The sequence below is a fragment of the Branchiostoma floridae genome, chromosome 4 (genome assembly GCF_000003815.2).
Source record: "Branchiostoma floridae strain S238N-H82 chromosome 4, Bfl_VNyyK, whole genome shotgun sequence".
NCBI classification, from domain to species: Eukaryota; Metazoa; Chordata; class Leptocardii; order Amphioxiformes; family Branchiostomatidae; genus Branchiostoma; species Branchiostoma floridae.
In genome coordinates this window covers 13331085-13358710 of record NC_049982.1, presented here as the reverse complement: position 1 = coordinate 13358710, position 27626 = coordinate 13331085, and the positions used below count along the sequence as shown (strand labels likewise).

The window sequence follows — 27626 nt, the reverse complement described above, 5'->3', positions numbered from 1 at the left end:
ATAGAAAGAGGTCGTTATAAAAAGCAACCTGTTCGAGATAGATTGTGTAAATATTCCCCAATGAACGCAGTGGAAAATGAGATACATTTTATCAGTCAATGTCCTAACTACGAGACCGGAAGAAGCAGATTCAAACTGTTGCCACAATTTCGCCGAGCTTTTGCCATTATGATTAATTAGAAAATCACCAAAAGTCTACGTTTAATCAAAATCACAAAACCCACCTATTTTGCAAAACGTGGGACAGTTCTTTAACCACTATCCTCAAATCAGAAGTCAAAACCCACAATAGTCAATGTAGTACCTTATATTTGATTGGAAACTAGTGTTATATACTTAATTACTTTGAGACTGTACGTGTAATTAGCCTCGGGCACAATTTTGCAAATAAAACATATATCTAAACCTCGCTGAACCAGTAGCCTCTTGCGATGGGCTTTCTGTGGGCGTTGACGCAAGTTGTTATTGGATGTTAACACATCGCGACCAGGTTTCGCACCGGGAAGGTTCTTATGCCTTGAAAGGAATACATGCTGGGGAGTTTGTAGTCCGCCCACAACAAACCCCCCTACATATTCTTTTTTCCAGCAAAACAACCTTCGTGCGAAACCTGGCCGCGATGTGTTCGAAAATGGCGAATCTGTAGTATGAAAATGACAACTGAAAGAAAACAACCCCGGGAGTCTAAATCTGCAACAGAGGCTAAGCTCCGCTTCCCAATACCACCAGTTCTACGGCCTCAAGGGCATCTTTACCATGACTGACACTCTTTGCTATGGCCTAAGCTTACAAAGTTTTACACAATCCATTCATAAACGTTAGCCAACACTCATGACCAAACATTGTCACATCTGAGAGTCAGGACTGGTAGATATATAGGTCAAACCTTTCAAAACTTTGTTTCCTTAGAAAAGTGCAATTCTCATTTCAGCCAGCATGGAAGTCTGTATTTCTCTAAGGTATGCGAGGTCAGTAGAAATATCGATATCATTTATAGATTGGCATTAATAGAACCACAACTGATCTAGGCAACATAATGGCTCACTTTTTCACCTAAAATGTTCCTGTCTTTAGCTTTGAAATTCCCAAATCCAGCATCGATGCATAATTTGGGTTATTGGGTTATTGGGTGGGCCGACTACTCACTCTTTGCAGCCAGCCAGGGGCTGAATTGCGAGGAGCTTACAATAGGTGGGCAATCGCTAGGGTCTGGAGCGAGCTGCCATTCGGCGCCACTCACACGGTGACCTCAATACGACTGTCGCAAGGGTCTGGAGCGAGCTGCCATTCGGCGCCACTCAGGTAACCTCAATACGACAGTAATTGCCCCAGGTGCGGCCAAAGTACTGTAGGTTTTGAACAACTCACACCGCACGATCGCACGTGTGGCGGGTTCTTTAACGTGCCTGGGGTATGGCTCTCCCCAGACATTGGACCTCCATTTAACGTCCTATCGGAGGGACGGCCCTAGCAAAAGCTAGGTACTCATTTTCACCTGAGTAAAGTGAGGAAAGTCGTGTAAAGTGCCTTTCCCAGGGGCACAAGATCTGTAACACGGCAACCGGTCACGGGCCGAACACGGTCCCGCTGCGCTACTCGGTCCCACACACATTTAGCAAGCAGCTTGATATATTAGGTGTCAGAGGAAGAAATAATCATACTCCATTCTATAATGCTGCAGGATTAGGTAATGGAGGAAAGACATTGTACCGTCAGTGGGGAGCAGTCGTCAGTGCGGAGCAGTTGTGCCCCATTCGTTCTGTTGACGACTCTTCAGTCTCCAAAACCATTAGCACATACAGACAAGTTATGTGCTTGACCTTTGAGTTCAATAACACGATGAAAGCAATTTCTGCTTCTAAATGTTCTAAACATTGATATCAAAGTGGTGCCAGTGACAGCCTGCGTCATCCAAAGATATTTATTTTCTCCAAAAAGAAATCAGCGAGGGCGTTAGGTTATGTCTGTCTCAAGAAGGCATTTATCACCATCTTCAAAATAAGACTATCTACCTTGGGTCTGTCTGGAGTCAGCATTTAAATCGATAAGTCCATCAAAACCACTGGCACAGACAAGTTTTGTGCTTGTACTTTGAGTTCAATAACACGCGTACGATGGATGGCATTCCTGCTTCTAAATGTTTGAAGCATTGACTAAAGTGTTCAAATACGATTCAATCTCTTCAATTGGATCAAAACGGAAATTTACTTCGGAGTGACGTTCGAGTGACATCCATCACTCTTCTGCAGCGTCATTAGAGTTATTTTACCAAAGTTTGCTCGTGACAGCGTGTGTCAGCCGAAGATATTTCTTTTCTCCAAATAGAAATCAGCGAGGGCGTTAGGTAATGGCTGTCTCAAGAAGGCAATTATCACCATCTTCAAAATAAGACTATCCACCTTGGGTCTGTCTGGAGTCAGTATTTGAATAGATAAGTCCATCAAAACCATTGGCACAGACAAGTTCTGTGCTTGACCTTTGAGTTTAATAACACGATGGGTAACATTCCTGCTTCTAAATGTTTAAAACATTCATTAAAGTCATTCTCCTACGCAGGGACATCCAACGGCGGAACTGCCTGTCTGGATGTACCCTGCTTTCTCAACCGTCACCATTAGTTCATGTGGACGCCCCCCCCCCCAAACCAGCTGTCAGCCAATCAGAGAATAGGCCTTTCAGTTTTCGCATATATAAGGGTAAGCTCATTGATATTTATAAGCAGGGCGGTCAGGAACCGAGAGCGACGGTTGAGAAAGCAGGGTACATTCAGACAGGCGGTTTCGCTCTTGGATGTCCCTGCGTAGGAGGACGACTAAAGTGTTCAAATACGATTTAATCTCTACAATTGGATAAAAACGGAGATTTACTTCATGACGTTCGAGTGACATCCATCACTCTTCTTCAGCGTGCATCTAACTAGAGTTAACTAAAGATCACTAAAGCGTCACCAGAGTTTTAACTTAAGTGGTGTTCGTGGCAGCCTGCGATATTTCTTTTCTACCAAAGGAAATCAGCAAGGGCGTTAGGAAATCTCAAAATAAGACCGATACGTCCATCATGGAAGTCACAAATACAGAGTGAACCAGAGTTCGGAGACATCATATCTCCATGAAATGTTCTAATTATGCAAACAACTTCTACATGTATATGATTTATGCTTAGTTAGTCCATGTTGATTTGATTACAATTGGATGACATCCGCGTTCACATCAATTTTCGGCCGTTATAGTTATAAGAATTATGGCACTATTTCATTAATTATGCAAATTAGGAACTTCTTTTCATAATTGGTATCTGTTTATGTTCCACCTGTCATAAACTACACATTTTATGTGTATCAGTGCTGTAATGGAAAACAATGTAAATATAGATTTTCTTCATTAATAATGCAACTTAGTTTCTTACTTGCACTTGCACTTGATAATGTACATCTCTGTTTGAGCTAATTGCATACCAAATATTATGGAAATCCATGGTTCCTTTCTTCAGTTATTCTCTTCGGAAGATTCTGAGAAAGGAGCAGTTGCAGCTCCAGAGCAAGCTGTCAGGTGGCCCAAACCTGTACAATTGCTTTCCTTACATCACAACCTATCTGCTATCAAAATATAAAGACCATAGCACGTCCGGGGCAAGATACAAAAACTGGACGTTCAGCTGCAGTACCAAGTTCACATACCAGGGGGCCAAAAATCGACCTTGACCTTCGCCTTCCCAACCTCTACCCACTTACCAAATACACGGCGCCTGACCACAAATATCCGGAAACACAAATACACAGACACATTGACACTGTTACACACCCAACCTAACATTGGGGCATAAATGGTGAAACAAATGGGGAGTGGTCCATGCAAAGTACAATTCAATTTCTAATAACACACGCTAAGCTATGTCTCATCAGGGACGAAGAGGATAAGTAAGTAAGTAAGCTAGCCTGGATACCATCCGGATGGTAGTTAGCTCATATGTTCGCGTCTGCAATCCTTAACGGAAAGTAAGGCGAGTAGGTCTCCCTTATAACTGTTATGGGGCTGTATGGGTCAATGTACAACGTAAAATGACTTGCTGGGCGTTATCTTGCCTGACTGAATGGAGCCTATGGCAACCGTTCCACTTGGAAAGTCTCTGGAGGCGCATTAATGTACCTTAAAATACGGGCTAGCTGTTATCGTTGGTACGTGTCAATTTTTTTTCAGTTGAATTTATCCCATGATGAATAAAGGGTCGGGTTAACTAAAATATACCGACACTTCTTGTCCCCGTGTTTCTTTTATTTCATGCAGATATCATATGTTAGATAAATTCTCCTGCTACCCTTTAAAGACATTACAGTATTCAGAATTGGCAAAGTAGGACATTTATAATTAGGTCATTTGGTAAAGTAGGACAAGTGGTAGATATGAACGTTTCAGCCTTTTCAGGCATCCTCATCCGTCAGTACATGCCCTAATGATCAACTTGACTTTCGATATTTGAGTGTCATGAGATCATTATTTTCTGTGCCAAATTATGTACTCTTTCCCATTGATTAACGAGTCACTAGATACTTCAGAAAACTGCAAAATGGGACACAAAGCGGTTGGCTGGTAAAAGTGGGATAGCGATGTGAAATAATGATGTGAGTTTCCTGTGCATCTCAGTTGAATTCCTCTTCTGCTTCTTCTTCCTCCTCTATAGTAACGTTACCCTCTAAACGTCGAATAACCCCTGCTAGGGTATCACTCACGGTGTGTGTATTTGTGCGTAGAGGGGTAAAAAGAAAATCTAAAAGCAGTCTGTACTTGCGGGTTAAACGGAGGCATTGTAGTGGCTGTGGTTTGTTTGTCACGGAGATGCCTGTCCGAAAGATAAGTAGAGAATGCCTGGGTGTGATTCCATATTTGGTATGTGGGTAAATCTCTGTAAAACCCTGAAGTTCTTAAATCATAGGCCCATTAACGTGCCACCCTTTGTACTGCAGCCTGTAGGCATGTTTGAGGGCTGACCCACACATTTCCGCCTATGAGAATCGATTGACCTGGCAGGATATGGTTCGATAAATGCAAGCTTGATTGTCTGAAGTGCAGAACCACTTTCTGTGACAGCATTTCAAATTTCCCACATCCTTATTCATCAGCTGAGATTGGCTTCATGATGTCAAAACATACATACGACTCTACAATGTACATCACCTGTACATTTAAAAATGTCAATACTATGTCCTCAGGATCATTTGTATAGCAACACTACTAGTTCAGCCTGTTATGACTCTCCGAACAAAAATCGATAAAATTTACATAAAATTACCCACTTTCCTACTCACCTATGACCCATGTTAACATTATCAGCAACACAAAGATATCTATAATCAAACACATTAATGAGTGTCATTATCATTCTCCTATATTGTTCTGTTACATCTATAAAAAAAATTGCAACAACTACTTGTGTTACATGTAGGATTCCTTTTTCAAAATTTTCCATACTTCATTTTATGCATGATTGATACCAGTCCACCTTACACATGTACTGAAGTTCCAAACCAAAAATACATGAAACAGTCAAGTTGAACCGTAAGATTTTTCCCAGTGGGTGACAGGGTGCTTGCAGTTAATTACAATAAACTACTCACACTAGCAGCTATACACAAAAGAAACTAGAGTAGATACATGAACTTATTACAAAACTAGAGTTCGGCGACCTCATACCTCCATGAAAATTTAGAGCTTTCATAAATTTCATGCAATTGACTAACACATTAACATGATTTATGCATGGTGTTGTTCATCATTGACTAACGTACACAATTATAAAATTCCCATTATTAATCATAAAGCGGTTTTGCAATTTTTACATAAATTATGCAAATAAGTTCCTCATTACCATATTAGGTATCTGCTTATATTCTACCTATCATAATTAACATGTGTTACATTTATTGAAGTCCAGTTATTGAAAACAATGGAATTATACCATTTCCTCATTAATCATGCAAATTAAGCTCTCATTTGCATAACATGTATATCATTATGAACATCTTTGCCTAAGGTACCCGCATGCCTAATATAATGCCAATCCGTCAATCCTTTCTGCAGTTATCCTCATTGGAATGTCTTGACAAAAACGCCCCTGCAGTTCCCAAATTAAATGTTAGGGGGCTGAAACTTGCCCCACTTTGTCATGACACTGAAAGCTATCCACCACCCAAATGTCAAGACCATATCACGTCAGGGACAAGAGATACATAGAAAAAACTGCTATGATAGAATATTCTCATTAATTATGCAAATGTAATATAATTTTGCATAATGAGTATTTCATTTTGTACAACATTGTCTGAGGTACCTACATACCAAAAATCATGAAAATCCGCTGTTCCTTTCTTGAGTTATCGTCTTCAGAAGTTTTTGACAAAAATGCCCCTGCTATCCCAAAACTAGACGCTAGGGGGCCCAAACTTATGTCACTTATTCCTGACCGCAAGAGCTATCTAACACCCAAAAATTGGGACCATAGCTTGTTCAGAACACGAGATAGCAAAACCGGAAGTTGCGCTGCAGTACCAAGGGAAGCCGCTAGGGGGCCCAAAATCTAATCACTTCCAGCATTCATCACACCCTACCAACACACCAAGTATGAAACCAATCCATCCAGCCGTTCTTGAGTTATCTTGTTGACAGACAAACAGACACACACACAAACGCAGGGTAAAATATAACCTCCATGACATTTCATGGAGGTAAAAATGCACTGGAAGGAACTTTTTCACAAAGTTGCCATGTTGGTATGAATACTTTCTTACAGAGCATTGACAAAGTCTTCAAACAGTACATCTAGTTTCTTGTTGGACATCTACTGCTGAAAGAAGTTACTAATATGGAAACTTCCATTAACTCTACAATACCAGTGTGTGCTGCACAACGTCAAAAGACGTGCGCACTGAGCACAGTATAATTGAGGTACATTTGTATCCTACATGCATATTACATTACATTACTCTGATTTCAAACAAGTACATCAAAGCATTGAAGGTAGGGATACAAAATGTAGGAACAAATCAGGAAAGACTTTCTGTCAGACTACACTGCAGCATTATAACAATGTAAACTTCAAAGAGGCAAATCAGGCTAGTAATGGGATTGATCTTATATAATTAAAAGATCCGGTTGTCGACCATCATGCACAAAATGTCATGTTTCTGACAGATGTGACATCATTATCTCATACAATGATGGCATAAAACAGCCAAACACACCAAAAAGGCTCAAAATAAAATCATCTGAAAACATGAAAATGATAATGAATAACGGCTAAAAAAAAATCAAAAGTTTAAGACAGCAAGTGTACTGGAACCAAACCATGGTACAGTGTACCCTGGTTTTAAAACTTTCTTCTCAATTTGTCTAGTAGACAGTAGTGCATACTCCTACATGTATAATTCTTCTTCTTTTGAGACTTCTTTTGAGAGAACATTACTAGGAGGAGGCATACATGAGCAGCCTGTTATGACTCTTCTTAAAAGCAGCTTGAAATCAATATTGGCCTGAATCAGCCAGGTGTCATACTGAAGTGATAGTTTTGATAACAGAAGCTGTCTAGACTACTGTACATGTACATGTACACCCAACTCATTTTCTAAAGGGCAGTAGCACCACATCCCAAATTCAAACAGGCTAAATCTAATAATGAACACCCACACAAACACACAAATATAAGCTTTCTGATCACCTTCTTTCTCTCTCTACATGTATATATATGTTGGCTCAGATAAATATGTCAAACTCAATTTCAATTAACTATTTAGTATTACCAGTATAACAATTGTGGGTGTAGTTGCCAGTTGCATGCTTTAGATAAAGGATACTTCTATCGTACTGTAGACAATGATGGCACATTATACATTTATAATAAGATGGGGCATACATGAATCGGGCGGATATGGTCACAAAGTTGTAATGCCTTTCACTGCCAGCTCTTCTTTCACCCTTCTCAAATAGTCAGGATCCGGATAACCATGGCTGCAAAACAAAACAAAACATGGGCACAGCTCAGAAAAAGTCAACAAGAAAACCTGTCATGCTTTGAAGTACATTATGCAAGTGGTGTTCATTTAATCTTCACAAGCTGTGGCTATGATATTTCTGCATTACAGTACATTGCTCTTATGTAAATAAAGGTCCACGGTCCACTTAATGACTTATGTAACTAGAGGTTCACGAACATACACCTTTGCCAAAAAAACATGGGCTATAATGAAAAATGCCTGCTTTTGAGACCTCAAAAATTGCTGGTAGTATGATGTTCCTGTCCTATTGTAGATATAACTTGATTATAGAGTTCCTTGATACAAAAAATAGCATATATGGCAGGTACGTGTACAGGGTGGTCCAGGTTTTGAAAATAACCTTTTTTCCTCTCCCCTTGTTTTGGATTCCACGACCTCTGTCCTGTCGTTTACTTTGTGCTTACCCAAAAGCTGAAAAACAACCTCAAACTGTGCCTCCTGTTCCTATTGAACCATTATTGCTACATGTACACTCATCTGTCTGTTAAACAATGAAGTAATCAGAGACAACTGTACATTACAAAATACTAGGTCAGTCATCTGACAGCCTGCTTGCCAGAACCTGCTAACAAGACAGTACAGGTGCTATACCAACTCCCTGGGCTGTGGGTCTTGAGTTTACACAACTTTAGCCCTCCTGTTCGCTCAGGATTGAGTTGCCATACCGGACTGAAAGTTCGGCTGTTTGTAAAGCAAATTTTGCTACTGCCAGTGTGATTTTGGGCTGTGTACCTTACTGTATAATGTATTGTTGACCCTCCCCCCACAATCCCATGACACAGCAGAGTTCACCTTAAGGCCAAACAGAAAGGGGTCATTTGTGTTGTCCAGCTTCCATTCCTATGACCACTACTCACCTTCCAAATTTTATCAAGATCTATCAAAAGCTTCCCAAGTTATGTTGCCCACAGAGAAATGCATTAAAATTCAGAGCCTGCTGCAGTACTGATAGAAAATGCCAGGTGAACAATTTTGAACTTGACCTCCCTTTCCACAGCCGCTACTCAAATACTAAATATCGTGATAATGTGTCCACAGACCCATACCATGGCATGACTGAAAACATAACCTTCTGGACAAAGGTAACTAAGGGACTTGACGATATCTATGTCTGGTAAAAAATGTTTTGATGGCCCTCCCCCCGCCCCCCCAAATTTTTCGATGGCCTCCCCCTGCCCCCCAAAATTTTTCAATGGCCCTCCCCCCAAAATTTTTCCTTTTGACCCTCTAAAGTCTAAAACGCAATTTCCCGCATTCTGTGAGGAAAAAAAATTGTTAAGTAAATGTGGATTTATGCGTCCATATCAACACAGAGAAAAGCGGGTGGGGGAGGGGCTGTTCCATGGCGATCTTTTCTACTACACATGTACGATATTTACACAAAAGAAAATAAATTAACTTTGTAGTTGGAAGAGACTTGAGTACATTTTAGCGATATTGCTCCTAAAACCGCTTCAAGACTGCTTTAATCATTCCAAAACGGGAGTTATTTCCGCCAACCAAAGTTGCCGAAAAATTTTCGTGCCATCATGATAACGTCACATGCAGCAGAGCGGCCCGCTGTCACTAAAGTAAACATCATAATATCTTTTATAATATCCCGTTGTCGTCCATGAACCATTCTCTTTACAAAAAGCCGATGCATGCAGGATTGATATTGATACCAATTTAGTTTCTATAGTCTTTCGTAAATTCGTGCGAACATGGAATCAAAAGAGAGGCGGCTGCAGCAAAATTCATATGGGGAGGGCGAACTATATTGACGTAATCGTTGGGGGTCAGGGGGCATGCTTCCCAGGAAAATTTTAAAATCCTAACTATCAGAAAAGATCTTTCCTAAATTTGGATGGGCAAAATTTGCTGGCAGCCTAAGCCAAGTTTAATAGCCTTTCTAGTAGAACTTCACATGGTTTTAGCTTATTATTGAGGGCGACGCCGCCCCAAACGTATTTTCACGATTTCGAGCGCACAAGGCACGAGCCGTCGCAAGGTAGGTCTGAAATGTTGAAATTTGGACCCTCTGAAACACTATTTTCTGCAATTCGAGGGATAAACTTTGCATGGTAGACTGTGTTAAATGTAATGACATTTCTGTCTGATTTTTGATGGCGCCGAGTGCCGGAGCGTCCTGGGCGCCGGAGGTGTTTCAAAATCGAAATCTTGACCATCTGAAACCTCATTTCCTGCATTTCAGGGGCACATTTTGCTTGTATTTATTAAGGCCCCTAAGGCAATTTTTTTCAATGGCCCTCCCCCCGGCTCAAAAAATTTTTCTATGGCCCTCCCCCCAGGCCAAAAAAATTTTCAATGGCCCTCCCACCGTATGCACCAGCCCCTCCTCCCCGATAAATATCGTCAAGTCCCTAAGAGCATTGCGTAGGCATGCTCTGCTGTGCACCTGGGCTCTACAATAATGTGCGTGGGAGTGAACTAACTGGCACTAAAATTACAGCTCACTAAAGCTACAGTCAAACCTGTATTAAGCCCCGGTCACAAAGCGCGTACGATTCCTTGCGATTCCTTCTGATGCGCAGGATAAGCGCAGTGCGTCGTAAGTCGGGGGAGAATCGGAAGCAATGATTTAAGTATATAAAGCCGTGGTCACAAAGCGCGTAGTGCATCGTACGATGAGGTCATAAGAACGTGCCTGCGTCAATCGCAGTGAATCATAGTAAATCGGGGAGCGTCGTATGGCGAAAAATAGAGCTGAAATGGATTTTGCACATGTTCAAAATTTCGCTATCGTCGTAAGATTTTATTTGCCCCCATAGCAGACTTCATTACGGCAATTTTTGTCTACTGATGAGGTTATAGATTTATGAATTGTTAGCATGTTGTGATGGTTTCAGTTTTCCCTGATATTGTGGATATTGACGAAAAGGGAAAATATATCAGTCGCAACTGCCACAGTCGCAACCAGAGAACAGCGCGCCCCGCACAGGTGATGCAGACAATTGTTTGATCGCTTCATGCACGTGAGTTTATAATTAGATCAAATCTCAGCTCTCGTCGGTCTTGGGTTAGTTTACCATAATCGTAATAACCATGGGAACAACTCGAACATAAAGACAGGCTCTATGAGTCGGAAATATATATGATATAATGCTTATCAATATGATATGATTTTTGTATGATGGCATCTTTTTGTTGATAGCATATCATGATACGATCTTCGAAAGAGCCTGACACGTAGAGCCGGCAAGCAGGCCGAGATAATCGTACCAGTACTCACACTTGATTTGAACTTATCTTGTAATGCTCTTGTTGTCATGGTCTCTTTTAATTTATTTTTACAGTTAAATATATCATAGGAAGGTATTCAACAGCTAAGTCCACATTTTGTTGGTTAAAGAAACACAAAAGCGGCCAGGCGGCTATTCAAAAGAGACACAAGTGAAAAATCGTACAACGCTGGAAAAATTTTGAACACCATCCGATGCGTTGCGATGGCTGATTTTGCTCACGATTTTGCTGCGATTTACTGCGCTCATCGTACGATATGCGGAATATACCATCGCAAGAAATCGTACGCGCTTTGTGACCGGGGCTTTAGCGGCCACCTTTGCATAGCGGCCACCTGGCCATTGTGGCCACTTATTGTTGGTCCCTTGGATTCGTAATGATTAAGAAATAGGCTCAGCGGCCACCCGTCCTACGTGATTTCCGGTCCCGCAGATACAGAAACACTTCCGATTACGGCCACGCGGACGGCTGATCTACGGTCCGGCACGCATTTGGCCGTACCGCAACTTGTCGCCAGGACACCCATTATCGAACTTGACCCTCATTTTTCAAACCCCTCAATAAGTACCAAATATAATGCAAAACGATCCACAGCGTCAAAAGTTATATTGTCCACAAATACAAACACGCACACACTCCCCCCGCTGCACTCACGACAGAAAGTGCCAGAAGTACCATTTTCGTACAAAACCTTGGTATACGCAATCGCTACTCAAATACCAAATATCGTGACATTCCATCCACAGCTGCCCAAGTTATATGATATTGACCTACATACTGGGACACACAAAAATTTTCTAACCAAAACGTAACCTTCTTGGCAGAGCTAATAACACATCAAGCACTTCATTGTGACTGAAAGGGGATACTGAATTACGGCAGAGGCTCTTTCTGCAAATCTCTCCATGCCAGAAATAAAACAGCTTGTTGAGACAAAAGTTACTGCCCTGGCCTGGCTGTATTTCCCATGATTATACAGCTAAATAAATCAAATCAAATCAAATCAAGGTAGAAGAAAAGCAGTGTTCTTATATAATAGCCACACATAATATAATGCTGATAGTGTTGTCCTACATGCATACAAAGAGGTGTCAACTATATTATTTTGATATCAGCAGACTAATTGGTACCCTTTCATGTTGACTCTGTTTGAAATTGTTTTCTCCCAAGGGGCCGGCTAAATTCTTAGGAAAAGATATATGGAAGTCTATGGCTGTGTTGTTTATTGAATTTCCAGTTTATACTACATCTGACGGAATACTTTTTCATACATGACCATGTTCATTAGTCCAGGCGCGTCTCAGAATCAGTCAATAACAGCTTTTTTTTAGTTCCACCTCCATATTTCTGTAATGTTCATGCTCAGCTAATGATTGTAACACACGCCATATAAGCTTGAAGGCCCTCAGATTTTCAGGCAGTGAACGGAAACGTCATTTTTAACGACCGGCATGTCTTGAAACAGTGTAATGGCCTTCTAAACACTGGACAACATCTAGCTTATTAATGTGAACAAAGTAGTGGCTGGAGTAGAAGGAACAGAAAGATGACCAAAAATGTACTTCTAATCTACATGTCTGAATTTCACTGACATCAAAGATAGGAAATCATCAGAGCAGTGACGTCTTTGCCTCCTGGTATTTCATGGAGATGTTTGATAGTTACTTTGAAAACAGATACAATAATAAGACTGACGTGGAAATGCGTCGGTGTGTGCCATTCAGAGAATCAAACCTTACTTTGTTGGGCCTCCGTGTGTATTTGTTTTGTGGTGGACGTCATTCCAGATTACACAGTTGTCCATGCCTGTGGTGACTGACTGCCCCACTGTGAACAGCAGCTTGGCTTGGAAGGCCTTGTGCAGAAGTCTGCACACCTCCTGGCCTTCTGCAGTGTTGGGGAGGTACGCCCTGCGATGGCAGCCATAGTAGCGACGGCCTGGGTTTGGGTGATCCGACTACACAAACATGATTGGAACAGATCTGAGCATGTGCTTTCAGCAAACCAATATAACACAGTTGTCAGTCTTTCTAATCAATCATCTTTAAACTCAAATTTAGATTTCTGCATGAGTCTTGATGTGTTACAAATACATTGTATGAGGATACACATATTGTATATCATTATTGCCCTATTGGGTATACTGAGCTATTCATGTGCATACAATAAAGCACATGCTACATGCACATTACAAATAAAAAGGAAAATCATATTGTGTCAGTAATCATTAATCTAAAAAACCTATGGCAAGGTGACACTGAGCCTGGCTCCTTTTGGAGAAATGTCCCCCTCCCAATAAAATGCAGTACAAAGACTCAAGCTAGAAGGACAAATACCCCTACAGCTATATATGGACATGACTTACTGTTTGTATGCCATCAGGGAAGTCATACATGACAACTATTGTCCCCTGCCGTTCGTAACCAGGTAGTGGTAGGTGCGGATCCACTTTCCACTCCATGGTCCCTTCTGGTTGAGACCCCCATGTTTGGCCGTACACTTCCCCACAAATCGGACAGACCGGTTTGATCTGCATTGCACGGTCGATACAGGGAGTGCAAAACACATGTCCGCAACTTGGAAGTGTCTTCGGGTTCATGAATGTGCTCCTGCAAATAGAGCAGTTCTCTGAGTCCCTTCCCTTGTGTGTGTCTGAGTCCCATCCCTGCCGGGGATGTCCCGAGTCCAGGCCAACATCATCAATGTCCTCTGCCAGACTCTTGACAATAAGGCCACGTTGTTTCCTTTTGGACTGGCTGTGCTGCTGGCTTGCCTTCTCCCCCAAACTGTAAGTTGTCCTGATTCTCTGAGATGAGGTTGGTTCTGGGTATGTTGAAGAAGCACCTGAATCTGAAACACGTCTTCTTGGTGAAAATGAAGAAGGATCAGCTGTGTGGCTGCTTCCATGATGTACTCTTGTCTCAGGGACATAGCCACTGCGGGATTGGCTTTCTGGCTCAACACCACGATTCAAGGTTGAGTCTGACGAACGCCGTCTTCCGTCCACATTCGAGGTGTTTTTTAAGCTTGAACGGCTGCCGGCCGTGGATTGCGTGTTCGTTGGTTGTTCTGAGGGGTAGGAACTTTCATGCGATGGATACAGAGTACCATAAGTTGGCTCCTGACTTGAGGGATCATTGTCCACATCAGAGGGAAAGTGAATACGTGCTGCACTTTGACCCTTACTTGGGTCGGCTGAAGCCTGGGTGGCTGAAGTAAACTGTTTGTTCTCTGTATCATTGGAGGCGCTCTTTGAAGCACTGCGGAAGTCTGGTGTGACGGGTTCGTGGCAGTCCTTGTGTGGACATGTCCGAAGGCGAGAGTAATACTTCACCTTACACTGTAGGCAGTACTTGTGCCCTACCTTACAGAAGGGGACTGTACGCAGTTGCTCTGTTGTGTTGCACAAGAGACAATTGTCTTTAGGCTTAGTGCTTCTGGCCTTCTGGCTGCGAAGTGGTGACCTTGTTCTGGAAGCTTCCCTCTCTACACTTCCTGGTGGTTGCTTGGGAGACCTGTCCAGGCTGCGTGATCGTACACGAGGCTTGTGGACTCCATGTGACTGGCCTGACCGTGGGTCAGTCTCTGTCAGGAGCTGGTCTAGGAGACCCCTTTCTGTATCAGTCAGTTTATCAAAGTTGTCCAGAAGATCTTTGATAACTTTTTCCTTCTCAGACATAACGCCTTCCTCTGGTGGTGGCTTTGTTGTAAACTGCACTGGACCTAAAGGCATATAAGGAGGAATACAATGTATATCATGACATCTATACATGCACTGTGTATACCATATTACAGTACATCTTAAAACTACCAATAGATGAAGTTTTATCATTATCATTTAACTCCAATATTCAACCACCACAAGCCTCTGACACAGAAAAATCTTGAAGTTATCATTAAAAAGAAAATCCTTATTTCCCCCGATGTATCTGAACCAACCACCTGGTAAAAACATAAACAGCTGAAGTGACACGTGAAAGACAAGGTGAATATAAAGAAGAGGGAAACAGAAAGGACAAGCACGTTTATCATCAGGGTCATCCTCATCAGTGCCTGGTACTTCTGCAGCTGCAGTCTGGTCATCGCTGCTAGGGGGAGCCGACTCCTGATCTAAGGTTGGGTTGGGATCTGTGGATTCAGGGATTAGGATACAGGAAGTGATGATAAGCATAGGCAGGTGGGATGTGGATTGAAACAACTGAGGGCTTAAATCAGCATCTATGCACTGCACTTGTGTGTCCTTACAGCGTAAGTTACAAAGCATTTTCACGTGTAATCCCTTGCTGCCAGAATTCTCAGGAAAGGTACAAAAAAATGTAACAACATGCATGACATTTCTCCTGAAAACATTTCATACAATTTCCTCAACTAAAGCTTGATCAAGGAACAAGTTGCATCTTAACCGAAGACAGATTAGCGAGTAATGTTGGCCATCTGCCTGGATTGGCCCTTAGGGTTAGCTTTTCTATCACTCCACAGGTCTGTTTGAACCTTTATTCATGAGAAGCTCAAATCAGCCACAGGTGCTACCGGTAAATCACTAAATGTCAAGCCAATCTCAAAGTGATAATAGTTGATGTGATGAAAGTGTCACAAACTGCTGGAGACCTCATCATGAATCTTCACAATACACAGCTCTTATCACTCTACATGTGTTTAATGTCAGGCCAATTACATTTTTGTACATCAAGAGTTTTCTACAAAACTGACCCATTGTTGGTCTATTTCAAGTGATGAAAAAAAGGTGGGACAGGCCCTTACATAAACTATTGAAGAGATATAATGAACCTTATACTTATACACTTCACATGTGCTAAATGTCAGGCTGATGACAGCTAAAGTTTTCACTGTTAAAATAAAATAGTAACTTGAGTACAGTGCCACATTGTCCTTGTCCTATGTTGGAAACAGAATAAAAAATGTTTAGTAGAAAACTAACCTCTTGTTGGTCTGTCTGGAGTGATTGATGTGAAACTGACATCACTCTTGTCCTGCTTCCTTCTCCTTTCCCCACTGGCTCCATGCGGATCAGAAATGGAGTGCAGGAGTTTGGGTTTGCCTAGAGGAAAAACAAAACAACTTACTACAGATACAGTTTGGGCTTGCTTGATCAGAACCATCAAATGTGCTAGATTGGGACAGACCTCTTACAGACCAGTTACATTTGTAACAAAAAATTGGAACCAGGATCTCAACCAGGTCATCAGTTGCACTACAGGGTCATCCTAAAAGCACCTCAGATTCAGATGTCCCTCAAACCATGCTCACATTTTCTGTCTCTTCCCTACCTTGCTTACCTGCTACTATGTGTATGTCCTCAAGTGGTTCTACTTCTGGCTCCTCCTCTCCTTCCTCAGGGGCCATTTCTGTGATCTGGGCCACTTCTGTGTCTTCTTCTTCCACTTCTCCAGCCTCCTCCCTCCTCCTTGCAGCCCTGGGGGAGGTGGCTGCAAGAACCTCTTCTGTTGTCTTGGAAATTCTGAAAACAAACAGGACAAACATTCATGATAAAAAAAGTGATAGTGAGTATCACATATACTCAGGTAAACCCTTGAACAAGAATCACTAAGTCACTTTTTATTATCTTCAAGACTAGGTTAAAACTATAAATACATATCAATGACTTACACAAATGTAAATGACTGTCCATAATAGCATATTATGGTGAACTCTTACACATGATAATTCATTGATCCATGTATGCCTGTGCAAAAAAGGAATTTCAAATAATTTTGCATCTCTGAGCCTAATAGTCTGAAAATAATAACCTCAGACCTGCTGATTTTCAAGGTTTCAGGGATGTAAAAAGCTAACTCTACTAAAGCTCTGTCCAGCAGACATACAATGTATATTGCTCTGAGTCTGAGATTGAAAAACAAGTCTTCCACAGCATTCAATCACTGGGCATGGCAAGGAACACTGCAGATTCAACATTGGGATAATAAGAATTAAGATGAATCACCTGATGAAGGCACTCCCTGAACTGGGGCTTTGACATCCCTCCTCCTCCTCCTCCTCCTGACTCATGCTGACCTCAAACATCTGTCTCAGGACGTGCACCATGTCCAGCTCCGCATTGACCAGCCGCACCTCCCCCAGGCTGCCCAGCTGAGACTGAGACTTGCTGAAGTCTCGGACAGCATCGTACACGGCCTTAGCACAGACGTCGTTTGGTACACCAAAGATACCTGAGGGGGAAGCAATGACATATGACTCAATTATGCAACATCTTAAAGAAGATTTTTAGCTGTTACAGTAGCTTTGACAAGAAGTTAGACATGCTGCACAGAATGTTAACTGTGAAAGCAATTTGATGGACCAAACCTCTTATGATAGCAAATAGAAGGAATTTGGACAAGTCACCTGTGCTGATGGCTGGGAGAGCAACAGTTGTAGCATGAAGCTTTTCATTAGCATAGTCCAGACAGTTCAGAAAGGTCACACGCAGGGCACTGGCACACTCTGTCTTGTTGCTGTAGTCCCGCCACTTGGGACCAACGGCGTGGATGACGTAGTGACAGGGCAGGTTCCCAGCGCTGGTATGCATCACCTGGGTCTCGTACAAAGGGCCATGCTTACTGATGTACCTGAAATAAAGAAAAGTGGGATGTGAGAAAAATCTTTGCATGGTTAGTAAAATCCTAGACTCTTGCTGGAGCTACAATGTAAAAGATACTTATCTAAGTTCTCTCTTTTATGGGGGGGGGGTAGAATTATTATCAACACTGTACAATGTTTGTGTTAAGCAAATTGTACATGTACATGTATCTCAGGATTCTAAATTTGGTGGCAGTTTTGTTGACAGGAGGAATTATATTCAAATCAACAATGCATCTAGCTAGAGCCTAGGGGACAGATACATGACTGTACATGTCATAATATTAAGGATAAAACAAACAAAATTTATCTGCAATTTCAAAGGTAGAGAACAAAGAAGATACTTATTAAATAGTTAAGTTAAAGAAAGGATGGGGTATTTTACCAGACAGAACGGCATTAGAGCTTGGATGTGAAGAAGGAAGAAGGAAAGAGCTACAAGAAGAAAGAAAGCATGAGCAGTCACATGTACATAAACAAGAGCAGTCAATGAGTAAAGAGTAGAATGAATATATGACAGATATGATCAGTATGTGATGACTGGTACATGAATTTGACATTTTAAACATGGAAAATGGCAGTAGACAGCTAGCTCATCAGGGACGATTTTCACTACTTACTGATAGGAAATCAGACAAAGTGTTCCACTCTTCTGTAATGCCTATATTGTTTAAGACAACTGTAACACCAAATGCACACGTGTAGTGGCCAAATACTTTGGTACTCCATACTTCCTGCACTCTTCCTCCAGACTGGGCCCGGCCTGCTCCTGGATGGCTGCAGCGATGCCTGCTGCATGGGCCAGGTAGCCATTGGCTGCGTTCACTATAGCTGTGACGTTCTCCTGAGTCAGGTCACCCTGGTACATGGACACGGTAATGCCTTCCTTTGTCCTGAACACATATCTGTCACTCTATGGATGATAAACAAAAGAAATTGTTACAACATGGTTGCTAAAGAAGAGTACCATCAAGCCTACAATACAATTTTGTACAACACTGTACATTCATACTTCAAATATGCTTAACTGATATTCATTGGTCTTCAATTATGAAGCTTTGCAACACTTTTGTATACTGAATTGAATGAAGAAAATGAAATAAAACAACTGTTGTAACCAACCCAAGGAAACTCAGCTACAATTTTACAATTAGAACTGATGACCTAGAAAGAGATGGATGGACAACATAAGGGAAGATATACACTTCCTCAACCTACAGTGTCAACCCAAATGACAGTGGATGCTGGCAAGCTGCCATCAAGCCCCACATCTACAGCACGTCTAACCCCCAAGGGATGGAGAACAGCAGACAATAATCCGGGAGGTGGGTGAGTGAGTGAGAATTTGTGTTGTACCTACAGTCAAATGTTTCTCACCTGTTGCTTAAACCTGACCCCTCTGCTTCCTACTGGCTCACTGGCTCCTGAGGTCTTACGTTCCCGGAGCTCAATCTCCTCAGCATAAGGGTACCCCTCTGGGACGCTGCTGCCCAAATTACGCGTCAAGTCCTCCCGTATCTCGTCCTCCAGGTTGGTTGGGACGATGATGTGACCGCCCAGGGTGTGGTGCCTACCCACCTGGCGAACCAGACCGGACATCACTCCCGACAGCTGCCGGAACTGGCTTTTAGCTTCAATCACCTGTGTATGAAAGGAACAACCAAATTCTTTTAAGGAGCACTAATGTAACAAAAAAGTTATCCTATGAATAGAAATTTGATTTACTGCTTTGGCAATACCAAATGTACACATTTGACACAATGGCAAAAAACACCATGTGCCAACTTCTGAGTACATGTAACAACAATAATACCCCACTTAATCACTGACCTGGACCTGTTCTCCTATGAAAGCAAAGCGGTGGTTGTTATTCTCCACCTGGACATACACGTCAGGATGATCTTTCCTGGTTTTGTCGATTGCCGTTTTGACCTGCTGCGCCAGAGCAGGGTCATAGGCCAGCTCCATCACCTCCTGCACCAGGTTGGGGAAAACACTCTGGTACAGGGCGATGAAGGAATCCTTGGCAGTGGTCAGCTGATCCAGAGTTGTGCTGGGATCTTTTGGGATGACCTTGAACTTCAGCATGTCTGTCTCATTGCTCTTTGACCTGAACTTGACCCTGTACTGACGGCGTATGTCCTGCAGCTTGTCCTGGTAAGCATGGTACAGGTAGTTGAAGGTGTCCTGGTCGAGTGCCATCACGTCCTCATCATCTGAGCTCAAATCAGACCCCTCCTCCTCATGTCTCTCACGTACGCTCTTCGTATTTGCCCCAGACGCTTTTTCCACACTGTCATGATTGTCAAACTGGGCTGCCATTGGCCGCTGGTGCCTGACCTTTGGCCTCACAGCTGGCTGATGATGATGACTTGCGGCCTCCTCCTGTTCAGCCTCACCTATAATTTCAAAGCCGTCATCGTCCTCTGAATTCCTTGACTTGCGCTTTTCTACTATCTCTCCTCGAGGTTTCCCAGATGGGGAGACTTTTGACTTAGGTGTCCCGTTTGTGACGGGTTTGTCAGAAACTTCCTTGTCCACAATGGGTTTTGTGCCTGATGCATCATGAACCTCCTCTGAAGGCAGGCCATTTGGGATGGTTGTCTTCTTAAGTCTTGCTCGTGGAGATCCCTGGTTACCAACCAACTCGGACAGTATGTCATGTACCTGGGCAAATAGATGTTGATACAATGTACATGTAATTGTAAGTATCTAAAACGAAAAAAGTTTTTATTATCAACACAACATAGACAGTAGGACCAAACTTCTTTGGTGGGAAATATTAGAGTTTGAAAATTCTATAATCTTCATCCTGGGGCTGAAATACTATGCATATAGATCCACTGACAATCATGAACTTTGCAATTTTCCCCCATTGTGGGAATGGGCTAAACTGTTTTCTACTTCTGGTTCCTTGCATATCTGCAATTATTTGACCTCTAGTACTGTACATTTCCCAGAAACACATATCCCAATCGGGTTGATTACACATAAAGATGTGTCTGGGAAGGAAAGTGTAATTTCTATATTTGCTGAAAATAAACCTTAATTATCCCAATTACCTTTTGTCACCAGATTTGTACTGGCTATACATGTATTCTACAGTTTGGAGGCAGGGAAAAGGAATAGAGCGTCAAGATTTCCCCCACCTGTTGCAGCTGAGCCAGACTGCCCTCCACCTCGTAGGTGCCGCCCCCCTTGTGCAGGTTGATGCTCACACCCGTGTCTGTCTGCAGTTTCTGCAGGAATTCTCGGCGCCTGGTCGGCAGCTTGTCCACCATGTCAGGGCTCAGGACTGCTGTCACTACCGTATAGATCTACATGTATGTGTATGGGGAATTCAGTCAAATTTCCTGTATTAGTCCCAACATGTTGTATATAACACAGAGCAGGGCTCTAGCCAGCGTCCGTTTTTCCGTCAATTGACGGAAATTTGCTGCGTCTGACGGAAAAATTTTAAAACCAATCCGTGAACCTTGACAGACAAAAATCCTTGGTGGAAGCTATAGGCGGCTTGGGGACGCCGTCCGCAGTCGTAAAAGCCACACACTGTTTGTTTTGTTGTTGTTATGATTGTTGATAAATGTGTGTCTGCGCTCTTTTGCATACGATAATCTCATTAAAAACCCGTATTTCAAGATCTCAGTTCCGAGTCTCTCTAACTCCTGGAATAGTGTTTTCGCGTTTTTTGCGACAATGGGAATTGGCTGACGGAAAAACATTTCGAGCTGGCTAGAGCCCTGACACAGAGGCAGTTAATTTCTGATCCACATTGTAATCACCTAAATAAAAAAGACATGGAATACGGAGGTACTGTATAGTAAATTCTATGCATGGGCCGATGGTGTACCTGCAAGTGTGTGTTTCCTGTGCAATCAAGAATGCTTCAAGCAGTCTTATTTGGTATGTGGGTACATGTAGGTGTTGTGGTCCCCTGCTGTAGTGACTTGCACAAATGTGTGGCCCAAGGGCTTCGAAGTGGAGATGGGCGCCACCCTACGCATCTTACATGTATGGGCAAACTTTAACTTTTTTTTTTTATACTTGAAGGTCGAATTAGTAAGAAAACAATGATACAACTGAATAAAGAAAAAGGACGTTTACATATTCCATTACAAGGGATGGTGTAAACTAACATTTCTTAAATTCAGAAAGGGTGTGGGTGTCTAGCAGGGGTCGGCTATTGAAGTATTACTGTCTTTCACCTTCATAACATGAGGCAAATGTAAGGGAGAGAAGGACCATGATAATAGACGAGAGTTCAACATGAGAGAACTGCCAGAGACACAGTATCTGAAAGTCAAAGGACACTGGGGGATGGGGTGGGGTGAGACAATATCCCTGACCTTCCCCAATGATTTGCTTCTTAGAATCTTACATTTGCCTGACAAAAATGTCTATCCTCGACACAAATGTTCTCGTGGCAAGGTTAGCAATAGATATATACGGACTGCAGCTATATACTCGAACTGTATCCAGACAAACCTTTAGAGTTTACAGACAAATCTAATTTTGTCCGATTGACTGGGCAAGCATGTTCAGAATGTGGCAGCTTGATGATGCAGGCTGTTTTGAAACTCGTTATAGCAAAATCAACTGTCCGGCAGTGTAATGCAGCAATGAGAAGACATTAATATTGTTCAAAGTCAAACTAGGAATGTGGAATAATCTAGACTGATTTTAAATTTGGGTTGTGATATATGTGAACTGAAACATCAAAGGTTGAGAACAAATAGAATTTTTGCAATAAATCAATAATGATTGTGGAGCTGTTGATAGTCAACATGCAGAGCTTAACAATTTTTTTTTTGTTTCCTTCAATTTTGTATTATTTGTAAGAAAGTTCTGATTCAGATAAATTTTCTGCAAACATATAAGTCACAGAAAAGTTATCAATTTGGAGGTGCCAATAGGGTGATCTACATGTTAACTACAAAATTTAACAGAATTAATTCATTGTAGAAAAGAATGTTCTGTACCTAGGTGGCAAAGATACGACAGAAGGCATTTACAAATGTATAATTCAATTGCAATAGCTGACTTACAGGAGTGCAGTCATGGCTGTCACCACCCTTTTGCCTTCCCACAAAAAGGCTCTTATCTTCCATGTCCATGTTACAATGTTGCTGCAGCTGTCTCTAGCTGTACAGTCCTGTAGGACAAGTGATAAGAAAATCAGTAAATCTCTGACTAGACATCTGAAGTAGGCAGTTAATTTTCCTGCAGGTATTACATTGTTTTGTACATTTGTAACAACAAAAATTGACTATAAGCCACATTCAACAATGTTCTTTTCCCTCATAACTTACATGTATTTTACATGTAAGATAATTTGCTCGTACACAGTAAAACATAGTTATGAATGAATGAATGATTATTAGCACCAAAATATTAAAAAGAATTAGTTGCCCATCTTAGCACTTGAAATTGGGAGGGTTCCTCAGTATACAAGTAACAGTTCTAGCTAAGCCTTTAAGCACACACCCCCCCCTTCTGTGTTTTGAACCCCCTATTCTGTGAGTTAGGTCCCTACGTTGCTGTTCAACTCGTACATAGGGGGGCCTTTTTTACTGGGGACCATCCTTCTTTAAAAAGATTTACCAATTGGATTTGAATAAGGGTGTGTAAGAGGGAAAACTTCACAAAATTTTACCCTATCAAAAATGTATAAAATAGCATCTTCGGGGGTTATTTAAGAATTTTTTACAGGAGGAAGCCAGACCCAACTGTGGTCATTTCTTCTAACTCCATGCTGGCTTGTACCATGCAAAGTTGGCCTAATGTAATTGGCCTAATGTAATTGGCCCAGTCAGCTTAAAAAACCCTGACCATGTCCAGTTCACAGATTCTGAGGAGAAAACATGTTATGTTACAGCACAATGCATGTGCAGGACTAGCTATGGTATGAAACCAGTCAGACAGGTCACATCAAATTCGAATCTACACGACTGGTTTCTTTGTCCAGTAAAGTTCACAAATTATAGTCTCTGGTATTAGCCTGCCACGCGAGTGTAAACTAGGGAGCTTATTATATACTATTAACCACTTTGACCACCTTAACTTACACCAATGCAGTGCAACTTCATGTACATGTAAGATATGGTAGCATGTATATAACATTGTGTTCACTTGTTACAAAGTAGGATAAAAAAGTTGGTGTAAACTTTTCAAGTCTCTTCTAATAACTTTGTTAAATGATACTAGTGAAGAGTCACTGCTATAAAACTCTGATTGACTAATGAAGACAAACTATGATCCACCTTGTAGTTGCACAGTAATTGTTGTTCTAAAGCCATTAGGATACATATAGGATACATGATACTCAAACACTGAGGGAGGTTTGTTTTGAAAACCAATCCTAAATGTCATAGGTCACTAACACTAGAAACACAATGTTTCACCATAGAATTGATACAATGACAGTACTGCTTTGAATGCCTCTATTAACATGTCTAACAAGATAGGCATCTTGTACCTCTTGACTTGAATGAATGCCAAGCAGAAACTGGAACAAAATACTTCGCTTTTTTTTATCCATTGACTTGAAAATTTCCTGATCAAACATCATGCAAATCATCTGAAGCTTGATATAGCAGCTGTGCAGGCCAATGGTGGAAACGTTTTGGTTACTACTAATACTAGTAAGTAGGACAAAATACATAAATACAGTGTACGGTTTTGAGAAGAATCATTGGTATGTACAAAATTGTCTCGATCCCTTGGGCGAGGTTGGGAGGGTCAGTGACTCACTCATTCATTCATTCATATGAAAAGTCCGATGTAGGTACACACCGGTGCTTATGATGATAAAGGTTTACGTGCGAAAAACAAACTCCGAACGTACAGACTACTGAAATCCACATACAATGAAGAGCAGTATTTGAAAATTACAAACATTCGGCAATGCCATAGAACTACCATTGCTAAACTAAGAATCAGTTGTCACCGACTGCGAATTGAATCAGGAAGGCACAACCGCACTCCTCTAGAACAAAGAGTCTGCCAATTTTGTACCTCAAACATGGTAGAAGATGAAGTGCACTTCACTGTCGATTGCGATATGTATGCGAATGATAGAAATACTCTATTTAGTTATATAGAAAGTAGATTCCCTCATTTTAGACACATGAGTAGCACTCTAAGTTTATATTTCTCATGCGTTTTGACAAACCGACAATAGCGAAACCCATACAGTCCTACATTTTCACTATTACCAAGAAGCGAGAAGAAGCCGAACTTTTGTGTTAGACTAGACTTGCGACACCTTTATATGTATATATCCTGACTTGTTGTGACCTGTACTTAGCTCGGTTGGGCAAAATTGTACAATAAAGGTCTTCATTCATTCAATAATGTATGGTATGAGTCGTTACAATACTTAGTGTGCTACACTCACACTAGACAATGAACAGGTGTGACAAATTACAACAATACCTTACTGACTGTGATTGGGTATACAAATTTGAATATCAAACATTCATAAGCACTGCACCCAGTAAAACTAATTCACTAGTAAATAATGCAAAAGAGTATCTGATTAAATACAAAAATCATCAAGACAGCTCCATGAATTTCCAATCACTTCATGGATGTTTTGATTTTCAATCAAATGGTACCAGACCATTTTCAATAAAGTTTTGTGAAGTATAATTGTCATATTCATATACATGTAGGATGTAATCAAACACTCATAAAATCAAACTACACAAAAAAAGCAGGAAATTATCAGCCAATTTTTAGTAAGAAATTATCATGTGCACTCTTGGCTCCCAATGTTTGTGTTTGAGCAATTAATACCTTCATAATATTCAGCAATCATTTCAATAATAACAGAATGTCAAGAAAATATTCTATAGAGTTAGTGTGACCAAACAACTACGTCTACATGGCACATTTACTTACTATTGACCGAAATACATAAAATAAATAAATACACATTGCGTGTAAGACCTGTGGACTAAAGCATGTTGGTGGGGTTAGGGCTGTACTGTGACACTGACTCCTGCTTCTCTCAGTGGCAGGACAGGATGCTAAAGGTATGTATGTACAATGTATAAACAAACACATGGCATGGAATGTTAAAAGAAAGCCATATTTTTTAGAGATTATTTATTGTACAGTATTGTATATTTTTTTGGGGAAAGACATTCATGGAGATGTATACAAGATTGTACTTCAAGCAGACAGTTGACACTTACATGGTACATGACAAGACAATGAATATATTTTGTACGTGACATACCGAAATGTAACTAAATGGAAACAACCATAACAGAATATTGCCCCAAGGCAGAGGTAAAGACAACTAGTTTCTACTTAAACCAAGCATCAGAATCCCTAGGCCTTCAGATGAAATCTCATTCAAGTCATATCATATATGTTACCTTTACAGTAAAACACATGCTGCATGGCAACGATTAGTCAAGGAAAATGCCAAGGTCGTGGAGCAAAAAGGGTCAATTATGAAAAATTATGAAAAACTCTATAAAATGACTGATAATATTTCTCACTTGAATTCATTTGAAGTGAATTTTGTATGAAACTGTTTTTCTTTTAGATTGGTGGACAGCAACTCTACTCTTACAATCTCTCCTTGATGACAAGCAATCAAAGCATTTAGTAAATACTTAGTTTTAAATACTTTAGTATGTCACTGAGATATAAATGCAATCACTCTGCTGCAAAATAGATTTTCCTGGTGCCCAACTAAAAAATACACTGGGGGAACTTGCACAGCTTCCAACTACTAGTATAGTTGAGTGCTATGTGATAATGATTCCTCTCGAATATATTCACCATCGACATTGTAGAAATCACAACATGGACAAACTTCAAAAGAGCTAGCTCCTAGTCCTACAAAACTGTCAAATTCCGTCCTCAGCCTTACAAACATTGAGTACCTGTGTTTTAAGGAGGCAACAGCCCGATTTCCCTTGCAACTTGAAAGAAGAAGAAGAACAGAAACTGAGGAGAAATGCATAATTTTGTGAGGTACGTAGCTAGTGCTGCATCTCCACTGTGGGTTGCGGTCGCATTTGTCTCGTCACGAAAATGCAAATGAGCAAACGCCCGATTTCACGACCACGAAATTGGAATATGACCTGACGTTGCGACGTTGCACGTGAGTTGCCCAATCCCGGCACGCGAGGAAGCCCAGGACAGCGATCGTGCCCCACGACGTATGTCTATGATTCTCAAACTGACAATATACAATTGACGAATCGCTGGGAAAAATGATGCCCCACGACGTATAAACGTTATGTCTATGATTCTCAAACTGACAACATACAGTAATTGACGAATCGCTGGGAAAAATGATGCCCCACGACGTATGTCTATAATTCTCAAACTGACAACATACAATTGACGAATCGCTGGGAAAAATGATGCCCTACGATGTATGTCTATGATTCTCAAACTGACAACATACAATTGACGAATTGCTGGGAAAAATGATGCCCCACGACGTATGTCTATGATTCTCAAACTGACAACATACAATTGACGAATCGCTGGGAAAAATGATGCCCCACGATGTATGTCTATGATTCTCAAACTGACAACATACAATTGACGAATTGCTGGAAAAAATGATGCCCCACGACGTATGTCTATGATTCTCAAACTGACAACATACTATTGACGAATCACTGGGAAAAATGATGCCCCACGACGTATGTCTATGATTCTCAAACTGACAACATACATCAGTTCTGTCATATCTGATTTCACATCTGACAGT

At 41.3% G+C, this 27626-nt stretch overlaps 1 protein-coding gene across 3 annotated transcripts in view; it reads right to left on the bottom strand.

Annotated features, from left to right (window-relative positions):
• Positions 1-6740: 6740 nt before the first annotated feature.
• LOC118413318 overlaps positions 6741-27626 on the bottom strand; it is a 22282-nt gene continuing 1396 nt past the window's right edge. The window contains exons 1-14 of one of the 3 annotated variants that reach the window (XM_035816626.1): positions 26785-26887; positions 22930-23036; positions 21034-21201; positions 19715-20551; positions 19262-19525; positions 18616-18797; positions 17651-17874; positions 17250-17475; positions 16585-16766; positions 16227-16346; positions 15311-15415; positions 13653-15010; positions 13027-13244; positions 6741-7997 (exon numbers count right to left, since the gene is read on the bottom strand). In XM_035816626.1, the coding sequence (XP_035672519.1) occupies positions 7922-7997; positions 13027-13244; positions 13653-15010; positions 15311-15415; positions 16227-16346; positions 16585-16766; positions 17250-17475; positions 17651-17874; positions 18616-18797; positions 19262-19525; positions 19715-20551; positions 21034-21201; positions 22930-22998 (4029 nt within the window). In that variant the 5' untranslated portion in view covers positions 22999-23036; positions 26785-26887 and the 3' untranslated portion in view covers positions 6741-7921. Of the gene's footprint in view, positions 7998-13026; positions 13245-13652; positions 15011-15310; positions 15416-16226; positions 16347-16584; positions 16767-17249; positions 17476-17650; positions 17875-18615; positions 18798-19261; positions 19526-19714; positions 20552-21033; positions 21202-22929; positions 23037-26784; positions 26888-27626 lie in introns of those variants that run through there. The other 2 variants (XM_035816625.1, XM_035816627.1) reach the window with 2 other exon arrangements.